The sequence below is a fragment of the Plecotus auritus genome (genome assembly GCF_963455305.1).
Source record: "Plecotus auritus genome assembly, chromosome: 3".
Classification (NCBI taxonomy): Eukaryota; Metazoa; Chordata; class Mammalia; order Chiroptera; family Vespertilionidae; genus Plecotus; species Plecotus auritus.
The window spans coordinates 19,079,382-19,100,668 of record NC_137772.1 but is presented as its reverse complement, the minus strand read 5'-3'; the positions used below and the strand labels follow the sequence as shown (position 1 = coordinate 19,100,668).

At 39.9% G+C, this 21,287-nt stretch overlaps 1 protein-coding gene across 2 annotated transcripts; it reads right to left on the bottom strand.

Annotated features, from left to right (window-relative positions):
- Positions 1–794: 794 nt before the first annotated feature.
- UBXN8 (UBX domain protein 8) lies at positions 795–21,036 on the bottom strand. Of its 2 annotated transcripts, XM_080661735.1 has the most exons (8): positions 20,738–21,036; positions 16,932–17,054; positions 13,759–13,829; positions 11,077–11,199; positions 9,059–9,196; positions 7,487–7,528; positions 3,167–3,241; positions 795–2,096 (listed from the first exon to the last, which is right to left on the bottom strand). In XM_080661735.1, exons 1-8 carry the CDS (start codon positions 20,823–20,825, stop codon positions 1,929–1,931), a joined length of 828 nt encoding a protein of 275 aa, XP_080517861.1. In that variant the 5' UTR covers positions 20,826–21,036; the 3' UTR covers positions 795–1,928. The 2 variants fall into 2 exon arrangements, with proteins under 2 accessions (XP_080517861.1, XP_080517862.1); XM_080661736.1 differs by lacking the exon at positions 16,932–17,054 and having other exon boundaries at positions 20,738–20,952.
- Between the last annotated feature and the right edge of the window lie 251 nt (positions 21,037–21,287).

Here is a 21,287-nt window from a genome sequence, read left to right as displayed (position 1 = left end):
TTTATACTGATCAGCACTGGTATATTGTGGGAGGGAACAAGACAGAAGTGTGACTACCAGGACATAGGGATGGTTGGGGGCCATCTTGGAGGCTGGTTCCCACAGCCTGTCCTCTAGCACCTAATGACTCCCTCCCACCCAAAGCACACAGAAGTCTACACCCATTAGCTCCAAGTTCAGAATTTTGTCATCTAAATCCGGTCCAGAGGCAGATGAGACTGGGCGTGTGTAGTTCTTAGTACAGCTCTCACGAACATTTCCTCCTGATCTGTAGGCCTATGAACCAAAGACACGTATTGCCCCTCTGCAAACCGAGTACACAGTGGTGGGATAGACAGGATGACTCTGGTTAGAAAGACTGAAAATGAATGGCACACAGAAGTTACTGCCAGTGAGGCAGTTCTGAAGCCCAGGTAGGCAAGTATTAGAAATTCCTTAACTAGAACTCAGTCCTACTCCCTGCCAGGAAATTACACTCCAATAGTTCCTAACTCAGCCCTCAAAGGCCTCGGTTTCACTTCTTTCACATGACAGGTAGCACGGGTTTACAGCATAGCCATTTTCCTCAGCTGGCTTCCTGCCAGTTGAATTTTGGGGGTCCAAAGGCCTCTTTAATTTTTACGTCTCTGTCTCTGTTCAAGTTACTGCTGACAAGTGACTGGATAAATAAGATGTGGAACATATATACAGTGGAATCTTACTCAGCCATAAAAACGAATGAAAACTTACCATTTGTGACAACATGGATGGACCTAGAGGGTATTATGCTAAGTGAAATAAGTTAGACAGAGAAAGACAAATACCATGTGATTTTACTTGTATGTGGAATCTTAAAAAATACACAAACAAAACAGAAACAAATTCATGGATAAAAAGAATAAACTGAGGGTTGCCAGATGGGAGAAGGGTTGGGGGTGAGGAAAAGGTGAAGGGATTAGGAAGTACAAATTGGCAGTTACAAAATAGTCATGAGGATATAAAGTTCAGCTTAAGGAATATAGTCAGTAATATTGTAATAACTACATATGGGGTCAGGTGTATTAGACTTATTAGGGAGATTGCTGCTTGAGTTATATGTCTAATCACATGCCTACTCACTATGCTGTACACCTGAAATTAATATAATATTGAATAACTGTAGTTGAAAAAAATTTTTTAAATTTAAGATCTGCAAATGATCAAAGGTGATACCTAAGAATAAGATTCACTATATGTAGAAAGCACTCCTTTCCTAACCCTTTATGTCCATATATTCCCACTAGAGGCCTGGTGCATGAAAATTCATGCACTGGAGGGGGGCGGGGGGGTCCCTCAGCCTGGCCTGCCCCCTCTCACAGTCCAGGAGCCCTCAGGGGCGGAAGGCGACCCGGCGATCAGGGGAAGGCGATGCCCCATCACACCTCTGCTGCTGCCACTGCTGGTATTGCAAGCCTCAGCTGGCCCTGGTTATCTGAGCCTTGGACAGCCCTGGGCGGCTGGGCAGCTGACATCTGAGGCTTGACTGCACCTCAGGCATCAGCTGGGCAGCCACCATTCAAGGCTTGCCTGTGCTTCAGGCCGGCCCTGGGCGGCTGGGAGGCTGAGGGGACTGGGGGACTCCGGAGGCAGGAGCACAGAGCAGCCGGGCCCGCCTGGCGGGGCTCAGAGGACCGGGCGCCGCCATCTTGTGGCTGTGGGTGCTGTCATCTTTGAGGGGGTGGCAGTCAATTAGCATATTCCCTCCTTATTGGCTGTGGGCACCGCCATCTTTGCAATGGCGTGAGGGTCAATTAGCATATTCCCTCGTTATTAGATAGGATGGATATTAACACTAAAGTGTTTACTGCCTTGAACTCAATCAAGGTATGGCATGATTTTAATGTGAATCCTTTGTTGTCCTGTAAGGTCACAACATAACTGGTTTTATGTAGAACAGGTATTCTTCATTTCTAGTTGCATGGCTCTTTCTCCTCCACATTGAGTATAGTGTCCACAGTTATTCCTATGTCCTGCAGTGAACAGCCTCCCTCAACTTCCAGAGGTATTCTGGGAAAGGAAGTGGAAAGGCTGTATAGGGATGTGTGGTACCCAATTTTCATCATCCAGTCAAGTAAAACCTAGAAGATAAGAAAAGTAGTTGTCAATACTGTACACTCTGGTGTCCCTCAGGGTCATGATATTTTACAATTTGTTCATTGTTAAAACATGCCTCTAGGAATACTGAAACGTTTACACCTTTCAAAGGGACTTTCTGGAGTGTAAAGAAAAATAGCATATCATGGATTCTGAGATGTAAATAACCTTTAATACATTTTGTTTAAGGCCCAGGGACTACTGGCACCCAAGTCAGCAGAGGCATTTAACAAACAGCAAGGCCCCAATCATAGTGAAGGGAAAGATCTTACCTAATAATAGACAAACATGTAAATTGACCGTACCTCCGCTACACCCACCAGCCAATCAGGAGTGATATGCAAATTAACCCAACAAAGATGGAGGTTAATTTGCATACACAGGCGCTGAGCGACTGGGGGCGGGCGACACAGGCGTTCCACTCCACCCCCAGTCTCTCAGGGTCTCTGGGCACCATGGGAAGGCGGGGCCGGAGCGGAAAGAGGCGGCTCCAGGGCTGGGCTGGAGTGGAAAGGTGGTGCCGGTAGCCAGGGAAAGGAAGGCCCATTCTAGCACGAATCTTCATGCATCGGGCTTCTAGTTATTGAATAAAAAGATTGAGAAAAAGCAAGGGAAAAAAAGAATGAAAAAATAAAAAGATTGAGAACAAAAGGTTAGCATTTGGGGGAAAAATGATTTGAATCATAATCTTAGCCACATCAAAATCAAGCAGGAACTAATGGATAATGGGAACAAAGTTAATACTGGCTGCTTTGAAAGCATCTTACCCACCAAGCTGTGAAAATGTAATTGTAACAACAACAAAAAGACAAAAAATAAATGGGAAAATGGAAAACTGAAAAAAATTTGCAGCAATCACAGTTCAAAAGGACCCAGCAGGCCTAATTACCTAAGTTTCTGCAACGTAGTATACATAGAAATGCCCTTTATCCTCAACATGGACTACATGTAAGTGATGAGAGTACCAGGTAACAGGTAAAACCTCTCCCACTGCATGAGAATAAACTATTGTCAAATTCAATAAAAATATTTCTCAAAATACGAATTTCCTCACCTGTGAACTGCAAGACTTAAGAAACCTTCTCCTCAGGACACTCCCACTTGGACATCGGAGAGCTACAGTAACTACCTAGGGATAAAAATGTTCAGATAAGAATTCCAATCCACTGCTCTATGCAATTCCAAAATGATAACATCTGTGATTATAAAAACTCACGGGGATTTTGCAGGAATTAGCTCTGAGAGAGTAGACCAACATAGAGGTCCATATAAAATTCACTAAGCAGAAATAATTCTGAAACTGAAAAGCATCTTCCTATGGACTGAGGAAAGCCTTCCAGAGAGGACATCCGAAACTACACAATCTGTCTGCCCAGATCACTTCCAGACTGCAATTGGGCTTCAAAAGTGACCTACCCAACCAGGAAGGTCCAGTGCCAGCTCAGTCTACAGACAAGAGAAACACTAGACTGAAGGGAACAAAAAGTTCCCAGTCCACTCTACTGCTGTGGGCTGTGCACCATGCCTAGGCCATCCAAGCAAAGGAGACAAGCCGAGAGCTGGTCCTGGTGCTGAGAGCTCGGAGAACTATTGTGGGAGCAGTCCTGCTTTATCTGCATCATGTACTGAGTTTTCCCGTAACCTTCCCTTTGATAAAACTGTCAGTAAAACAGCTATAAGGAGCTTACAAACTGCTAGTATACTAAAGGACATTCTAAAAAGAAAAGATGATGAATTAGTCATTTCTTCTGATGTTCATTATTTAACTGTCAGGATACCCTTTCTTACAGTCTGAAGTTATGTGAGTATCACAGTATATAGAAATGGTGGTGTTTTATGTATAAATATGTTTTTAATTGATTTTAGAAATGAAGGGAGAGGGAGAGATATAAAAACATCAATGATGAAAGAGAATCATTGATTGGCTTCCTCCTGCACACCCTCCACTGGGGGGTTGAGCCCACAACCCAGGCATGTGCCCTTGACCGGAATCAAACCAAGTCCAAAGGCTGATGCTCTATCCACTGAGCCAAACCAGCTAGGGTGAAATGGTGGTTTTATAATAGTACCTACCCCCTTGAGGAAAGCCATATTAGAAAATATTTCCATTCAAGTAGATAAGGTATTTGACTCACATCCAAATCAGTTGAGCTGTTATTATTTCTACATAAAAGTTTTATAATAAAACAAAGAAATACAGGATAACTGAATCACAGACTAAATTTTGCTTATTTTTAGAAATAAGATTTAACTTTTTCAGTGATGGTTTGTTCCATGATCTGGTCCAGAATTAAAGCCAAATGCTTTTGAGAAACTGGGGTTAAAATATAGTGAATTAATGTTTTTTACATTATGATTAAATGAAACTTGAGAGAAATGAACTATTATTGTTTGAAATCTAGCAGCTGTTCTGTATTGTGAAGGTTGGTTGTGCATTTTCTCTTAATATTACCAACAGTGTACTGGGCTGACTTATGAATGGATAAAATGCCTAGGATACAATCCAAAATTAAAAAGTACATCACTGTCACAAATGCAGATTTTTAAATTACATATAAATTAGAAGTAGCAGCAATCATTAAAATTTGGTTCCCAGGTACTTCTTAAAATGAAGTAAGATAGCATACAATAACGAAAGTGGTTACTGTGGTAATATGGTAACAGGTGTTACAAAAATCAGAGTGTACTACTCAAGAAAGAACTGCACTAATTATATTTCACATCCCTCCCTCCCTTATCATAAATCAGGACCCCATGAACCCAGGTTACCGTTCGACTCCAGGTCAGGGCACATGCCTGGGTTGTGGGCTCAATCCCCAGTAGGGGGCGTGCAGGAGGCAGCTGATCAATGATTCTCTCATCATTGATTTTTTTATCCCTCTCTCCCTCTCCCTTCCTGTCTCTGAAATCAATAAAAGCGTATTTATTTAAAGTCATCCAGGGAAATAAGACTAACAGCTTATGACTGGTTGGTAGGGAATTAAGAATTTTTGCACTGACTTCTTAGAAGTCTAAAAGCAGTAGCAAATATACAGATGGAAAATGCTTTTCCCAATGATGATTCTGGTAGAATCAAAATATTCCAATACTTAGCTTTTCTTGATTAGTGTGGAATAAAATACATTGTAAAAGTATCAAGCAGTATCAACTAACTATACATTAGTAGCATTCTTTTTTTTTTTTTTTAATATATTTTATTGATTTTTTACAGAGAGGAAGTGAGAGGGATAGAGAGTTAGAAACATCGATGAGAGAGAAACATCGATCAGCTGCCTCCTGCACACCTCCCACTGGGTATGTGCCCGCAACCAAGGTACATGCCCTTGACCGGAATCGAACCTGGGACCCTTCAGTCTGCAGGCCGATGCTCTATCCACTGAGCCAAACCGGTTTCGGCAAGTAGCATTCTTAATATTCTTAATAAAACTTTATTATAAAAGTTGCTTATACCAATTAAAACAATATATAGTGCATATATTTTACATGTGATTCTCAGGTAACAATTATTTACTATGATTTTGTTGACTTTATTAACCAAAAACAGAACAAGGAGGACCAAACATCAGAGAAGGAAAAAGGAAAGAGGGACAGAATTGCTTATAGAGTGAATAAGGGGGGAGTACTGGCTACAGCCAGAGGCCTAAGTTCTCCCAGCAGGTTCCTCGGAAACTCCTCCTGTCTGTGGCTTCAGCCTCAAGTAGGGAGATGGGATGAGTTATTTAGGTTCATTCCAGCTCGAAAATTCCATTACTCTGACATAAACTTTAATGAGTGTAACACAAAATATCCCCTAACAAGTACTAGAAAAGGATAGAGAAGAAAACAAAATAGAATGACTATAAATAACTCTCTACAAGAAGAAAGCAACATCATCTGCCTCTGTGGTAGAGGTTCCTCAACCTTTTTAGGGACAAGATCTGAGACTGGGGGAAAAAAGCACTGACCTTTTACATATAACCACAAAAAGGTATAATTTAAAAGGATTCACTGACAACCTGAGGTCTATAATCCATGCACCTTTGGTGACAAATTGCTGTTGTGTAAAACAATTTCATGTGTTTTAAAGCCAGAGTAAATTCATCAAAGGTGTTCCCTGTCAAACATGAGCTATATTTAAATACTCCTGTATTATAAATTGTTGTCATGGATACCAACCCAGAGCTTAACAAGAAGTGAGAATGTGTGTCAGGACAGACATATCATAGGCATGAATTTATCACGTATAACGGGGAGGAATTAGGAATGTGTGTATGTGTGTGTGTTTTAAAAAAACAACATTATGTTTCTCCTGCATTACACACTTCATTCTCTCTATTTCTGTAGGACTTCTGGATTTTCCTCTGACATCCAAAGTACTAAACTTAAATGTTACCAATGTGTTGACAAAAATGAGACACTCCCAATGGCTTTCTTGACTGTTGCAAAAAATGATTTTTAAGGAGTCTAACAGTCACTGAGCTCTAGTAATGGAAAACCACTAGGGCTCTCCTTTGCCTAAATGACTTCATGGCTTTAAAGATATGTGCTCCAGGGCATTGGATATGTGTCTAAAACTAAGCTCGGCAATGGCTGAATGGCAGCTTAGATTATAACAAAGCACTTGGGCAGAAAGCAGCTCAATGCAGAGTGGGATTCAGTCCGACCCTGCCTCCCAAACAGCAAACCATCCTTCCATTCAAACATCTAAAAAGTAGCTGCGTTCTTTGCTTTCTCTTTTTTAAGGGGAAAACTGCAATTTGAAGTCATCTGCCTATTTTTATCTTTTTAATAAAAGAACTCATTTGCTGACTTGAAGTTCTGGAAAAGCCCGTATATATATATTTTTCCCCAACTGAATTTATTGGGGTGACACTGGTTATAAAATTATATAGGTTTCAGGTGTACAATTCTATAGAAAAGCCGTGTATTCTAACTCTGCCTAAGCTCTAAAAACACACTCATTAGACATCAGGCTTCCATAACAGGACATGAGAGGGGGCGGGGGTGTTTGATATTACCATATTCAAAACAAGACTAGTGCCGAAACCGGTTTGGCTCAGTGGATAGAGCGTCGGCCTGCGGACTGAAGGGCCCCGGGTTCGATTCCGGTCAAGGGCATGTACCTTGGTTGCGGGCACATCCCCAGTGGGAGGTGTGCAGGAGGCAGCTGATCGATGTTTCTCTCTCATCGATGTTTCTAGCTCTCTATCCCTCTCCCTTCCTCTCTGTAAAATATCAATAAAATATATTAAAAAAAAAAAAACAAGACTAGTTACAGTGCAATCACAGAAACACATATGCTATCTTCACTTTCAAAACCCAAATTTAGACAAGATATACTCGATGTTAAAGGAAACAGAAAATATATTTAATTTTTAAAGAAAGAAAATCTTACTTCTTCAGCTGTTTCAGAGGGTTCTTCAGGTAAATCTGGAACCTAAGGAAAAGTAAGTATTAGTAATCCTATATAACAAAGGCTAATATGCAAATCGGCCAAACAGTGGAACAACATGGGGAGCACTGCTCAGCCAGAATCCGGGCTCATGGCTGGCAAGCACTAAGGATGTCCGACTGATGGCTTAGGCCTGGTCCCTATGGGCTCCCGGACTGCACGAGGGCACAGGCCCGGCTGAGGGACCGCGCCCCCCCCCCCCCCAGTGCACGAATTTCATGCACCAGGCCTCTAGTAGGAATATAAACATTTTGAGGAAAAAAATTATCAATGAGAAGAGTTACTTTTCAATATAGAGTTTAAATATATCTAAGCTTAATGAAATATTTTCATATTCACTTGTAAGCTTACAATGTGAATGAGAGCTCAATTAAACATTTTTGGGTAAGCAACCTTGTGCTAACAAAAGATCATAAAAATAGGATTTTAAGATGACAGCTACCAAACTGTACACATTTCATTAAGACCCAAAAATAATTTAGGTTCATACATATATATATTTTAAGATGAGTGCATATTTTTCTTCACTGGCAATTCTACAGGACTGGTTAACAACCATTCACTTTGGTTGTTTTCATGATTTACTTAATGCTTCACTGTTTCAGTTAATCTCTTTAAAAACCGGTTGTTCAGACCATTTTCTCTCATTAAAATACTTATTAACAACAATTTCACCTCTAGGTACATGTTTTGTTGTTTTATACCATAGAAATCCACGTTTTATAACATTTCATCTAACACTAATTGCATTTATTACATAAACCATTTGTTTTCCTTTGGTATCAAAAGCATGTGACAGTCAAAGCAAAGAATCTTGAATTTTTAACTAGTCCATCCAGTTCATTAGGTCTTTTGAAATGTAAGAAATAGTTCCATGCCCTGATTTTCACCCTCAAGCTCCATTAAGGGATCAGGAAACCTCAGACTGAGAAGCAATACATTAGAAACCACTTTCAAGGATTGCATAGATAACCTATCAGCTTTCCCTAAGAGGCAGTAAAAACAGACTTATTTCCAATCTTTGCTAGCTTCAAATTTAACTTAAGGATGAAAAGTTTGAAAGGAAAGATGGAATAATAAACCTGGGCACTGTTCCAAAGTGAATGGTCACTGACCCATTTCCTAGAAGTGCTACTGAAGAAAATGACACACTCATGTTAACTGCAGCCACTCACTAAATATGGCTGAACCATGTCTTAGCTACCCATAGGGATGTTTCCTTAGTAAACATTATATTTTTTATTTCTACATAACCAAGTTACTTCCTCAAAAAGAACTGAGTATTTTCTAAACCTATTATCATTTCTCATCATAGCTTCCTTCTAAGTTTGGTTCAGAACACTAATATTAAGCAGGGAAAGTGACCCTTAATGAAAGCGATCACTTTGTAAATTAGTGGGAAAACATCTGGATTAAAAAGCCAGTCCTTCTTCCCTCAGTGTACCACCTCACCCACAGAACAAGGTTCCTGCCATACCATAAGACAGTGCAATGAGCAGGCATTAAGTAACCAACCTCCTTCTGTGTGGGCTGTTCAGCAGGTGGTGAAACCTTGGTTGAAGGCTTAGGCAAGTTCCGTCTCTTTGCTGCTTTTCTGTTTGCTGTTTCAAAAGATGTCTGACCGTCATTTTCAACCGCCAAATCTTCATCACCCTAGTCAAAAACAACGGACAATTTCTAAAGAGTTGCTTCCTATCAACTGTATTCACAATGGTTATTTCTTTTACCCTGATGGCATTCCAGTAGAAAATATAGTTAAGTCACTATAAGATCCAGAAAATTAAAGCATTATCTCCATAGACAGGAAAACATGGAGCTTAACATCTTATAGACACTACCCTTATCCAGCGCTGGTGTTCGGTCTGATAGATACAAGGCTGAGACAGGCCTTTCCATTTTGACTCCCAAGGTTTTCAGTAGGATGGAAGAAAGAAGAAAACCTGGAGATATCCTTTTCTCCTTTCAGTAAAGGAAGCAAGGTAGTGCAAGGAAGCTGCCTTAAACAGCTGTGAAAATAGTACATATATGTAAAAATATGTCTCTCAAGCATGTCAAACTCACATGTGGCCACTGGCCGTGAGTTTGACATGCTTGTGTGTGATGCAAAACTTCCATAGCTGAATGCAGCCCTAGTATCTTGTTATATGTACACATGTTTTAGTCCTCAAATTAAAACTCTGAGCTTCCATTTGAATTAATCACTTTAGGAGGCAAAGGATTTTATTCCAGAAATCATAAAGATTATTTTTATTAATATTATTAAAATTTCTTCCTTAGCAAGATAATTCACTTAAGTGTCAAATTCTCAAATGTATACTTATTAGCTCACTAATGTCTTTCTTCCATATCTACTGGCCTTCTAAAAGTTCTCATTATCAGACTAAAATGGCCACTATTTTGATGGGTGGCTTTCCCCATTCCTTTATTCTAAGAGAAGTTGTGGAAGGAGCATAGGGAATGGAAGTCAAGAGATCCTGATGCTGAACAATTAACTGACCAAACTTAAGCCACTTCACTTCAAATTCCGGGGCTGGATCAGCTGATAGATACTTTCTTTCAGCTCTACATTCCAATTCTCATGTTCTTTGATAGACCTGAGAGCCTTGAGTTATAAATAACACTGAAGGTCCACCCTGAAGGACAACTTTTTGTTGTCCCCACTAGCCATGGTACTACTAGTACCATGAAGATACAGTGTAAAAGCAAGGGACAGAATGACTAATTCACACTGTGAACATTTCAGAAAAAGACATGGCAGACTAAAATAAGGCTATCAATGTCTAACAAAACTGAACAAAAGGCAAATTCAACTCAGAAGTGAAATCACCATATGGAGCAGGTGCATTTCGCATTAATTTTAATACCCACCCTTGATTGTTTAGTGATATGTTTACCATTATGCAATGAATAAAAACTGATTCTGCTTCACTATAGAAATCCTGTTCACCTTTACTAAGTCATTTTCTTTACAACATGGTGACAGGTGCAGTATAAACAAAAAGCAAATAAGTTTCGGGGACATAAATAATGTTACACATAAAATCTACAGCCAGTTATTCTAAAACGTAATTCATTTATGAATATCCTTTTTCCTCTGTAAGAAAACGAAATTATAAACTTCCAGTAGCAAATGACAAAATTCGTATTTGAGGCCAAAAGAAAAAAGAGTCAAAGGTTAATTTGGCTTTACAAAAGAAGAGCCAAACAAAGTGAATATAATGTGAGCTTATAATACCTCGGAGATCTTCCTTGAGGAAAAATATGAATTCCCTCATATGAAACACAGTGATAGAGTCAATAGTTTTCTTAAAGATTACCTTATGTCAGAGCCTTTCAGGCTCTAAGTTACATGTTCTTAGGCACTTAACTGCTCAACACACAAATATGCTGAATAAAAATTGATACATAACCACTAATAAAAAATCCTAAAAATGGCTGCATTAACAGGTTAGTATCATTTGCAATTAAAAAAAATCAATATATGTAAAACATAAGTAATAGAATTTAAAATGTAAAATGGAGTATTTTCTAACCCCAAGTTTATGACCATGGCTTAACTTCCAGGTTTCACCCGTCATTCGATAAAAGCGCTCTTCCAGTTTTTTCAATTTCATTTCCTGATGAGGTTTTAGAACATTCTCTATGTATCTGCTGGCCTGTTCAAAAAAGTAAATTAGGTGTTGTTACTATACATTAACATTCCTAAGATTTTACATTGTCTATAAAGTTGTCAGTAAGAACCAACTTAGAAGGTGTTTTCACATTAACTCAATTTTGCCAAAAAAGCAGCATCTACCACCTTTGTATCACTCGCTAAAAATTTGCATTTGTACATAATGCAAATAAAAACAAATGTTCTATACTTTTGCTTGTATGGCAGTGCCTCTATATCCTTTACTGTATTTTCAATGCAACAAAAACTGAGGGCTGGGGATGCAAAGATTCCTTCTAGGAGCTTAAAGTCAGGACAGTTTGTCCAAGACATGAACTCATTTGGGAGAACATTAATTGATAGTTCGATCATGTTAAAGTAGAAACTATTTTTGGACGGCAAATTTCATTACTGATGAAATAAATATTACAATCCCCAAACCACTATATGTGAGGGCAGATGGAGGAGTGGTAACAGATATAACATCTAATTAAAGAAGAAAGATCTCAAATCAGTAAACTTTACATTTTAAAAAACTAGAAATAAAAAACCTAAACCTAAAGCTAAAATAAATAAGGAAGCAAACAATGAAGATTACAGAAGAGATAAAAACATACAGAATTCTAGAAAGCAATAGAACCAACAAAACCAAAAATGGGTTAGTTGAGAAGATGAGTAAAATTAACAAACCTGTAACTTGACTAAGAAAAAATAACACCAGAAATGAATATGGGGATATTACTACCAAACTTATAGAAATAAAAAAGAATATAACAGAATACTTAGATAACCAAAATGAAATGGACAAATTCCTAGAAATATACAAATTATCAAAACTGACTCAAGAAGAAACAGGGCAGACCTAAGGAGAGATTGAATCCATCGGTAATTACAAACCACCAAAGAAAAACTCAGGACCAGATGGATTCACTGGTTAATTCTATCGAACAGTTAACACTAGCAGCACTATTCACAATAGCCAAATGGAGGAGACAACCTAAATGTGCCGAGAAACAATTCCAGCATGTAATAATTACAAGAGTTCCATAAAAAGGTTGATGAGACTTGGGCGGCTCAACAAGGGTGAGCTACATATGTAATTTACCTGTTGGAAACGACTAAACGGCACTTCCCGCAAACCTGAATAGGATTGTTAACTGCCAGACAGCTCAGGTCATTTTATTGCCTCCTGCTGGCCAAACACCTGAACAGCTGTAGGCTATTCCCCAAACTGATAATGCGTCTGTATTCTACCCTTTGATACCGTACCCTTTGAAGTGTATATTTCCACCTTGCCTTAGGATAAATCGTGTTGAATAAAAGCATGGGTCCTTGGTCAAGGGAGAGTCTTCAGTTCCTTTTAGCTGAAGATCCTCTGACCCCCAATGCCTTTCAAAAATATCTTTCGTCCTTGGACTCCTTCTTAATCATCTACACACAGCCCCTTTCTCCAGAATGCTGAACCCTTTGTAAGGCTGGGAAAAGAACCCCGGCATAAATGTCCACCAGGGAATGAATGAATAAATTTTGATAGTTCCAGGCAACAGAAAATCACTCAGCCATAAAAATGAATGAAGTTCTGATACATGCTTTATGGATGAACACTGGAAAATATTATGCTAAGTGAAAAAAGCCAGACACAAAAGGCCATGTTGTATGATTTCATTATATGCAATATCCAGAACAGATAAATACATCCAAACAGAAAGCAGATTGGTGGCTGCCAGAGGATGAAAGGAGGGGGAATGAGGAAGTAACTGCTTAATGGGTATGGGTTTTCTTTTCTTTCTGTCTTTTTTTTTTACATTTATCATGCCATGAATTCATAGGGAATGGGTTCCAGCAGCAAGGCCCCTTCCCATCGGTTCTCACAAAGTGTGCTTCTCTGAGTGGAGCAGGCTCACACTTCAGATGAACCCAGGTACCTTCCTCTTTGGCTTCCTTCTTTTCTAATCATTTTCCTTCCCACTTTTCAGGAAGCTATCTCGGCTCTTCAAGTGCTTACCATGCTCAACAGGTACATTAATTCTTTTGGCAAGAACCTTGCCCTTGTTTGTTTACAACAGTGCCCACCACATGGGGGTGACGTTGTACTCTTCCAGGAAAAAACAGAACCAACAAAACCAAAAATGGGAAGATGGAAACATTTGTGGGGCATTCTGAACAGTGCCCAATCCCTTGATGTCTACAATATCACCAAAGGAGCCACTCCAGGTTTTCTAAAAAGCCTTGAGTCTTGAGATCATACAGCAGATGCCTTTCTTCTTTCCTTTGTGTTAGTCATTTTGGTGAATTAAATGGAAGACAGCAGTTCTGGCTGAAAGGTGGGGTTTTCTTTGGAGGCGAAGAAAATGTTTTGGAACTAGATAGAGGTAGTGGTTGCACTACATTGTGACTGTTAATGCCACTGAATTGTACCCTTTAGGATGGTTAATTTTAAATCATTGAATTTGACCTCAATAAATTAAAAAATCTGAACACAGACAGCAATAGACCTAGATTTTAAATGCCCCAGATATTTTTGTATTCTTTCTAGATATATTTGCTAAAAATTATGCTTTACCTTTTCACCCTGTGCCTCTTGTTGTTTTTTTCTCGCCAGTTTTTGCCTTTGCCCATTCTTTTCTTCTTCATCTAAGACATCAAAACATAGAAGTGTTTTTTAATTCCCAAGTATCAATAAGTTGAATGCTATTTTCTCTGAAAATAGTCTGTAGATCTTAAAATTTTTTTAGACAAGCCTTCAAAAAACAGATATTTTGAAATAATGAAAATGAGATACATGCCAACAGTTGAAACTAAGAAATCTGCAAGTAAATCAGTAAGAAGAAGTCTGCTCTGAAACAAGAATTATAATATGTGTTAGTATTATATGTTATAGTTCTGGTGAGGAGGCTTCAAGAATGCTTATGACGGGCATATGACAGTAGGAAAGATAAAAAGTGTGTGCGTAGACTTATTTTTTTATTCATTTGAAGAAAATTTGACAATAACTAGGCCCTCTACACAGTTTCAGCCTTCAGTGATGATTATGTCTCAAAACTGTCCACTAAAAATGTACCAAAATGACTTGCACTCCCAGCAACAAAAAGGTACAACTTAAGGTAAGACACTGTCTTATTTATAAAACGTAGAATAGTTGACCTGATAGTTTAATATATGCAGCAAATATCCTCCTGATATCAAAATGTGTTTCATACAGAGTTGCTTAGAGAAGCTACAGGGAGTTATTTCCATTTTCCAATATAGTAATTAGAAATATGAGAGATCAAATCATTTACCAAAAGAAGAAAAATTTCCAAAATCTATGTTTAGGAAACATCCACATTGTTTCTTATGTGAGGGTTGAATAGTATAAACTTTTAGGATTATGGTTTTATTCATAGTTAATCTGAAAGGGCTATACATTAAACACTGATCATTCTCCATTTATATTTATTTACATTTACATAAACAAGAAAACATAATGCCCCAAATTCATTATTGGCAAACTTCTAATAGGCTATAACAATGTAGGCATAAGTTTTAGGATTCATCTGTTCTGAGGCAAACTACAATATTGTTTTAAAGGCTTCTAATACTACCCCAGAAGGATTTTGTATCGCCCAGAAGGAATACCTTGAGAAAGACAGACTTGCTGGTGGCACTTGTGTGTTCCACGCTGCAAGCGTGACAGACCCTGCTCATCTTTGACAAACTCTCCCATGCCTTGTGCAGGGTGGCCAACTTAGCAGATTTTGTGAAAATTGCTCACCCTGAGCCAGCATTCAGAGAGGCAGCTGAAGAAGCTTGTAGAAGAATTGGGACAATGGTAGACATGTTTAACATAAACGTAGAATTATATAAAAACTAGAGGCCCGCTGCATGACAATTCATGCACTGCAGGGGGGGTCCCTCAGCCCGGCCTGTCCCCTCTCACAGTCCGGGAGCCCTCAGGGGCAGGAGGCAACCCGGCGATCAGGGGAAGCCGACGCCCCCATCACACCTCTGCTGCTGCCACTGCCAGCAGCACAAGCCTCAGCCAGCCCTAGTTACCTGAGCCTCGGGCCGACCCTGGGCAGTTGGGCAGCTGCCATTCGAGGCTCGCCTGCACCTCGGGCCGGCCCTGGGCAGCTGGGGGGCTGAGGGGACTGGGGGACTCCAGAGGCAGGCACGGAGCGGCCGGGCCATGCGCCTGCCGCCCCGGCGGGGCTGAGGGGACTGGGAGCCGCCATCTTGTGGCTGCGGGCACCGCTATCTTTGAGGGCATGGCAGTCAATTAGCATATTCCCTCCTTATTGGCGGTGGGCGCTGCCATCTTTGTGAGGGCATGATGGTCAATTAGCACATTCCCTCTTTATTAGATAGGATTCTATTCTGGCATTTTATTTATTCACTTATGTGTAGTTAGGTGCTCTTAATTTTAGGAAACTATGCTTGCTCTTAGTTTAGTTTAGTTTTTTTTTTAATAAGTGAGAATTTGTGAGTATTAGAAGCCTTTGATCAGCTAGTAATTTTTGGAAATCCTATCTAAGGTGCAGGCAAGCCTTGGATGGCAGCTGCCCAGCCAACACCTGAGGCACAGACAAGCCTCGGATGGCGGCTGCCCAGCCACCCAGGACCAGCCCAAGGCGCAGGTAACCAGGGCCAGCCGAGGCTTGCGCTGCCAGCAGTGGCAGCAGCAGAGGTGTGATGGGGCGTCGGCTTCCCCTGATCGCCGGGTCGCCTTCCGCCCCTGAGGGCTCCCAGACTGTGAGAGGGGGCAGGCCAGGCTGAGGTACTCCCCCCCACCCCAGTGCATGAATTTTCATGCACTGGGCCTCTAGTGAAAAATAACTTAGGATAAAAAGTCTTTAGAGATTAATGATAGATATATTTAACATTTGTATAATAGTTTATAAGGTGTACCTATCAAACAGCAGTTAAGCTGCACAATTTAAAATGAGAATTTTCAATGTACAAACCTAAAAGTTATATAGCTTTGAATATATAAGGAAAATATATGATTTCTCATAAAAATGTTGGGATTTATAGTCCATTAAAAATCACGCCTCAAGTTGTAATGATTACTCTATCTTGAAATTACACTGCACAAATTAATGGTAAAATGGTTCTTATTGTGCAAAGTTCTAGAATATATAAAGGAAACATTTCATTAGAAAGGTATATATCCCAAGAAACCAGAAACACCAATCAAAAGGATATAATATGCACCCCTATGTTCATAGCAGCACAATTTACAATAGCTAAGATTTGGAAACAGTCTAAGTGCCCATCAGCAGATGAGTGGATTAAAAAACTATGGTACATCTACACAATGGAATACTACGCTGCTGTAAAAAAGAAGGAACTTTTACCATTTGCAACAGCATGGATGGAACTGGAGAGCATTATACTAAGCGAAATAAGCCAGTTAGAGTAAGATAAATATCACATGATCTCACTCATATGTGGGACATAATGAACGGCATAAACTAATGAATAAAAACAGATCCAGAGACAAGGTGACACTGAACAGACTGTCCAACCTCAGAGAGAAGGCAGGGGAGAGGGGTTAGAGATCAACCACAGGACTTGTATGCATGCATATTGGTATAACCAATGGACACTGACACTGGGGCAGTGGGGGCTTGTTCTGGGAGGTGGGAGTGGCCGGGGGGCGGTCAATCAGGGGGAAAAGGAGACATATGTAATACTTTAAACAATAAAAAAATTAAAAAAGAATAGTATAAAAAGGTAGCTAAACAATAAACTTACCTTTCAGGTGAACTTGGGAAGGTTTAAATGAGTTAAGCCATGAGGTAGTCACAGAAATAATTAAAGTAAGAAGAGCAAGCAGTAAGAAAATCCGGCCACACAGCAAAATTATATCTTTAATTCCTTATAAAGGAAAAAAATTAAAATTAAAAACACTTTTCTTGATACTACTAATAAGTAATAACACATTAGAAAATTATTTGTCCTAGAAAAATACAGTAAAATTTAAGTTATTCAACTGTCTTATGATTTTTCATATCCTTTTAGGCACCAAAATTCATCATGTTTGTCAATACCAAAAAGTTTTCAGAAAACAATTCTAGAACATCTTTTGTCTCAGTAATATAAGTTTAATGCAAGTGACTATCTACATTATAAATATTAGGACTATCATTAATGCATAAATCCTGGTTTCCCTTCTGCCCAGAGAAGGAGATAAAATTATCCATATATTTAAAAATTAAATGATGGTGATGTTATCATCTTTTCAAATTCTAATTCTATTTATAAAGTCATTCACACAAACACACAGACCAAGTCATTCCCACTGAAACACCAATTTCTTATTTCTCACCGTTATATTTTGAAACTGTACTTTATTTCTCTTTTGCGTGTGTGTGTGTGCACTTTATGTCTCAATTTGGCCATTTGTATATAAAATTACTATATATGTGTTTACCTAGAAAAAAAAATCAGTATTTAGTCATACATATTGTTTTAAGAACCAAGATGAAAATTAAGTCAGCAAAAAATGTAACAAGTGCCCACTTTGTGTAATATAATTTGCTAAATGGTGAAGGAATGGAGCTATAAAGTTGGGTTACAAATGGTTTCTACCCGCCAGGAATTTTTAGTTTAATTTTGTAAGTCTCAAAAAATTACCAGGCAGAGGTACAGAGGAAACATTTTACCAATGTGATGTGGCTAGTAGTTAGTGAATAAACTAAAAATTAAAGAAGGAATTATATATGCAGACAGATATATATTTATATTTACATTTATATTTTTTGCATTACAGTCCCTCCAACTTTTGACAGCATTAACTACTGATTCAGGTATTGCTCAATACAACAAGTAAATCTGGGGTAACTGGCCATTACAAAAGTAATTTCATACTAAAGTACTGGTATTTAAAGAAACCACTCAGTTATGGGATTTATGTTCCATAATATTGCTTTCTGTTCTAACAAGCAAGCAATTTGCAAATGTTATATGGGAATAGAAAATAATTAGCTTGTATGTACACTTTTTAGGTAAAAAAAGTTAAAAAAAATTTTTTTGGACCTACTCTCAAGAGCCCATGTGCAGGTCATTTAAAGGATAACAAGTGTGAGGAACCAGCATTAAAATTTACTTGTACTTAGCTTGAATACAAGTAAAAATGCATTGGCAATGAAGGCTTTTATACAGTAGAAAAAAACAGGGATCATTTTTCAATGTATGTCCAAAAATACAGCCCAGTGAAATGAATGGGTCTTGGAATTCTACTCCCTCACCCTCCCCTGGAAATTCAATTAGCAGCTCCAGCTAAGAATATCAATATCTTTAAGTACAGTTTCACACATAACTAGCCCTGTAGCTGCTGCATTGGGATGTATGATTGGTAAAAAAGACTTAAATACTGTCAGTGGATAATCACAGAACCAATATCAAGGCAGCCGATCAACGTTGATGTTTCTTTCTCTCTCCCTCCCTTTCTAAAAATCACTAAAAATATGCTATTTTTTAAAAAAGTAAACGACCATAATTTCACAACTTGAGAGAGAATTCTAGGAAAAAGGAGTTAAGTGAAAATTAAAGGAACTAGGTGGAGATGTTGCTAGGGACCCAGCTGCATTTTCTATAATTTTTGGCCTACCTTTATTAATTTAGAGATTATGGTAAGTGCTGGGAATACAAAAACAAATTAGATTGGTCTCTGCCTTCAACAGGTGTACAGAAGTGTGGTCAGAGCTGATTGTGTGAACAGATATCCTTCTGCAACCTCAATAACCACCTTCTCATTGACCTGTGACTCAAATATTTGTGCAAAGTAGAAGATTCCCAATGGGCAGAGAAGAGGTGGACGCTATAGAGATAAAGGAGCAAAGTGAATTCTGTAATAGGTAAGTGCGAATTTAACATTTCTATAGGGCATCTCAAAAAAAGGTATACACACACTATGAATAATTATAAAGGCAGTGTTTCTTAAAATACATTTCATTTCCAAAATTGAGCTATCAGCTTTAAAGTGTGTATACATATTTTGGGGACATCTGGATATCTCATTTCGATAAAGGTCTTGTTAGATTTCAATACATCTTGAGTTGAATCAGGCTTCTGGAGGGTCTTTGTAAATTTTTTAAAAAGCATTTTAATTTTTTTTAACTTTTTAAAATTGATTTTGAAGAGGGAGAGGAAGGGAAAGAGAGAGAATTGTGGATTTGTTGTTCCACTTATTCATGCATTTCTTGGTTGCTTCTTGTATGTGGTCTGACCAGGAATTGAACTCACAACCTTAGTGTATTATTTTATTTCAAGGAACATTCATGGGTACCTGACTTCTTAGGGGTGGCTGAGGGAGAATGGAAAGACAGGAAATATTAAAGCTGAGTTTCATCATGGTCTCTAACTTTAGAACCAGGTTTAATGAGGAGATACCTAAACTGACCCCCTTTAAGTCCAAAAATGGACTGATGTTCCACAGGTCCACCGTTTTCCTTTATTGATGGCACTACCACTACTTGGCTTTGTTCCACTCACATGTAAGTCATCCTTGAATCCCTCCTTTCCCTTTTCCCAAACTACCCATCAACAAACCCAGTTGGTTGTACTTGTAAATATCCCAAATCTGTGCACATTTCGTCAATTATCATCCTCGTCTGGGCTATCATCACTACTTGCCTACTTCCAAACCTAAGCTGCCCACTGCTTCCACTACAGCTTCCTTCCTGAACATTCTCCACACTGACTCCAGTGACCTGTTTAAAACCTTAGGGCACCTTACTCCCTACATCTCAGTTTCCTCAACTGTTATTAGGGTGGTAAGAGTACCCAGATTAGCCCTAACTTGTTTGGCTCAGTGGATAACGATAGAGCATAAGCCTGCGGGCTGAAGGGTCCCAGGTTTGATTCCGGTCAAGGGCATGTACCTTGGTTGTGGGCACATCCCCAATAGAGGGTAGGCAGCTGACTGATGTTTCTATCTCATCGATATTCCTAACTCTCTAATCCTCTCCCTTCCTCTCTGTAAAAAAATAAATAAAATATACTTTTAAAAAGAGTACCCAGATTAGAGAATGAATGAAAGAGCACTTAGTGTCAGGCTCGTAACTGGTGCTCTAACAGGTGCTTAATGAATGCATCTTCAGCCACTCTCCTCCCCCATATTCTCCCCAACCAGCCAGTGGTCTTCATCCTTTTCCTCCAACACCTCACAGTTCTTTGTCTGGAATGTTTTTGCCCCAGGTTTTCAAAGCGGTGGGTCCTGATCATCCAAATCTCTTTAGATTCCTCAGGAGGCCTACGTCACATTACCCTGTTGATTTCCTTTGGAACATTCAACACAACTGAAAGCAGTGTCTATGTTTGTCCCTTTGCTTTCTGCGTCTGTCCCCTTTCACGCGAAAATACGCCAGATCTGCAGGGACATTTTCTCGCCGAGTGTCCCCCGTCGACTGCAGACTGGAGTGGGGAGGGACCCGGCGCCGGAAGCGGGACAGGGGCGCGATGCAGCCTGGGAGTCGTAGTCAACGCGGGTACTTGTACGTCACACTCGTGGGAAAGTTACCTGGTGTGGGCGCTCAGAGGGAAACACCAACACTTACCCAGGTCGGGGATCCCACGCCGCAGCTCCAGACACAAGAGGGGGAGCGCAGAGAGGAGGAAAATGCCCACGACCCCTCGGGCTGCCATGGCGGCGAAAGGCCCTCCCCTTCCGGTTCCGCCCCCGGGGAAGGCGGAGTGGAGCCCTCGCCTTAGAGGGTTGGGTCTGGGCCAGAGTGTTAGAGCGTAGGGCCCTGTCGGTGCGCAGGCTGAATTTAGCCCCTGTTTTTGAGCTCATCTGTCGCTTTACATCAGGAGAAACACGAGTCACCTCCCCACGTCACGTGGTGTCCGGGGAGACGGCCCCCCCTAGCCACCGCCCAGCCGCGTGCTGTGGAAGTCACGCGAGAACTGCAACGTGGCGGCTCCCCTCGCCGTGAGGCTGTGGAGGCCTATAGAGAGCTCTTAGAGTAAAATCAGCTGGAAAAGAAATTGGACGCGCCGTGGACGCCGTGGGGAGACCGCCTGGCCCCTTGGCCTTGTGACCCTAACGGGTGATTGTGGGCTTTTGGGTCGGAGCTACTAAGCACCACTTTCTTCCGAAGCGCCTGC

What these genes read in the sequence shown, in the direction of transcription:
- UBXN8 (XM_080661735.1), bottom strand. Translation starts at nt 20,825, where the DNA reads ATGGCAGCCCGAGGGGTCGTGGGCATTTTCCTCCTCTCTGCGCTCCCC. An exon ending in AAGAGGCACAGGGTGAAAAG is followed by an intron (nt 11,200 to 13,758) that starts GTAAAGCATAAT and finishes TTTTTTGAACAG; the next exon opens with GCCAGCAGATACATAGAGAA. An exon ending in CCTCTGAAACAGCTGAAGAA is followed by an intron (nt 3,242 to 7,486) that starts GTAAGATTTTCT and finishes TTTTATCCCTAG; the next exon opens with GTAGTTACTGTAGCTCTCCG.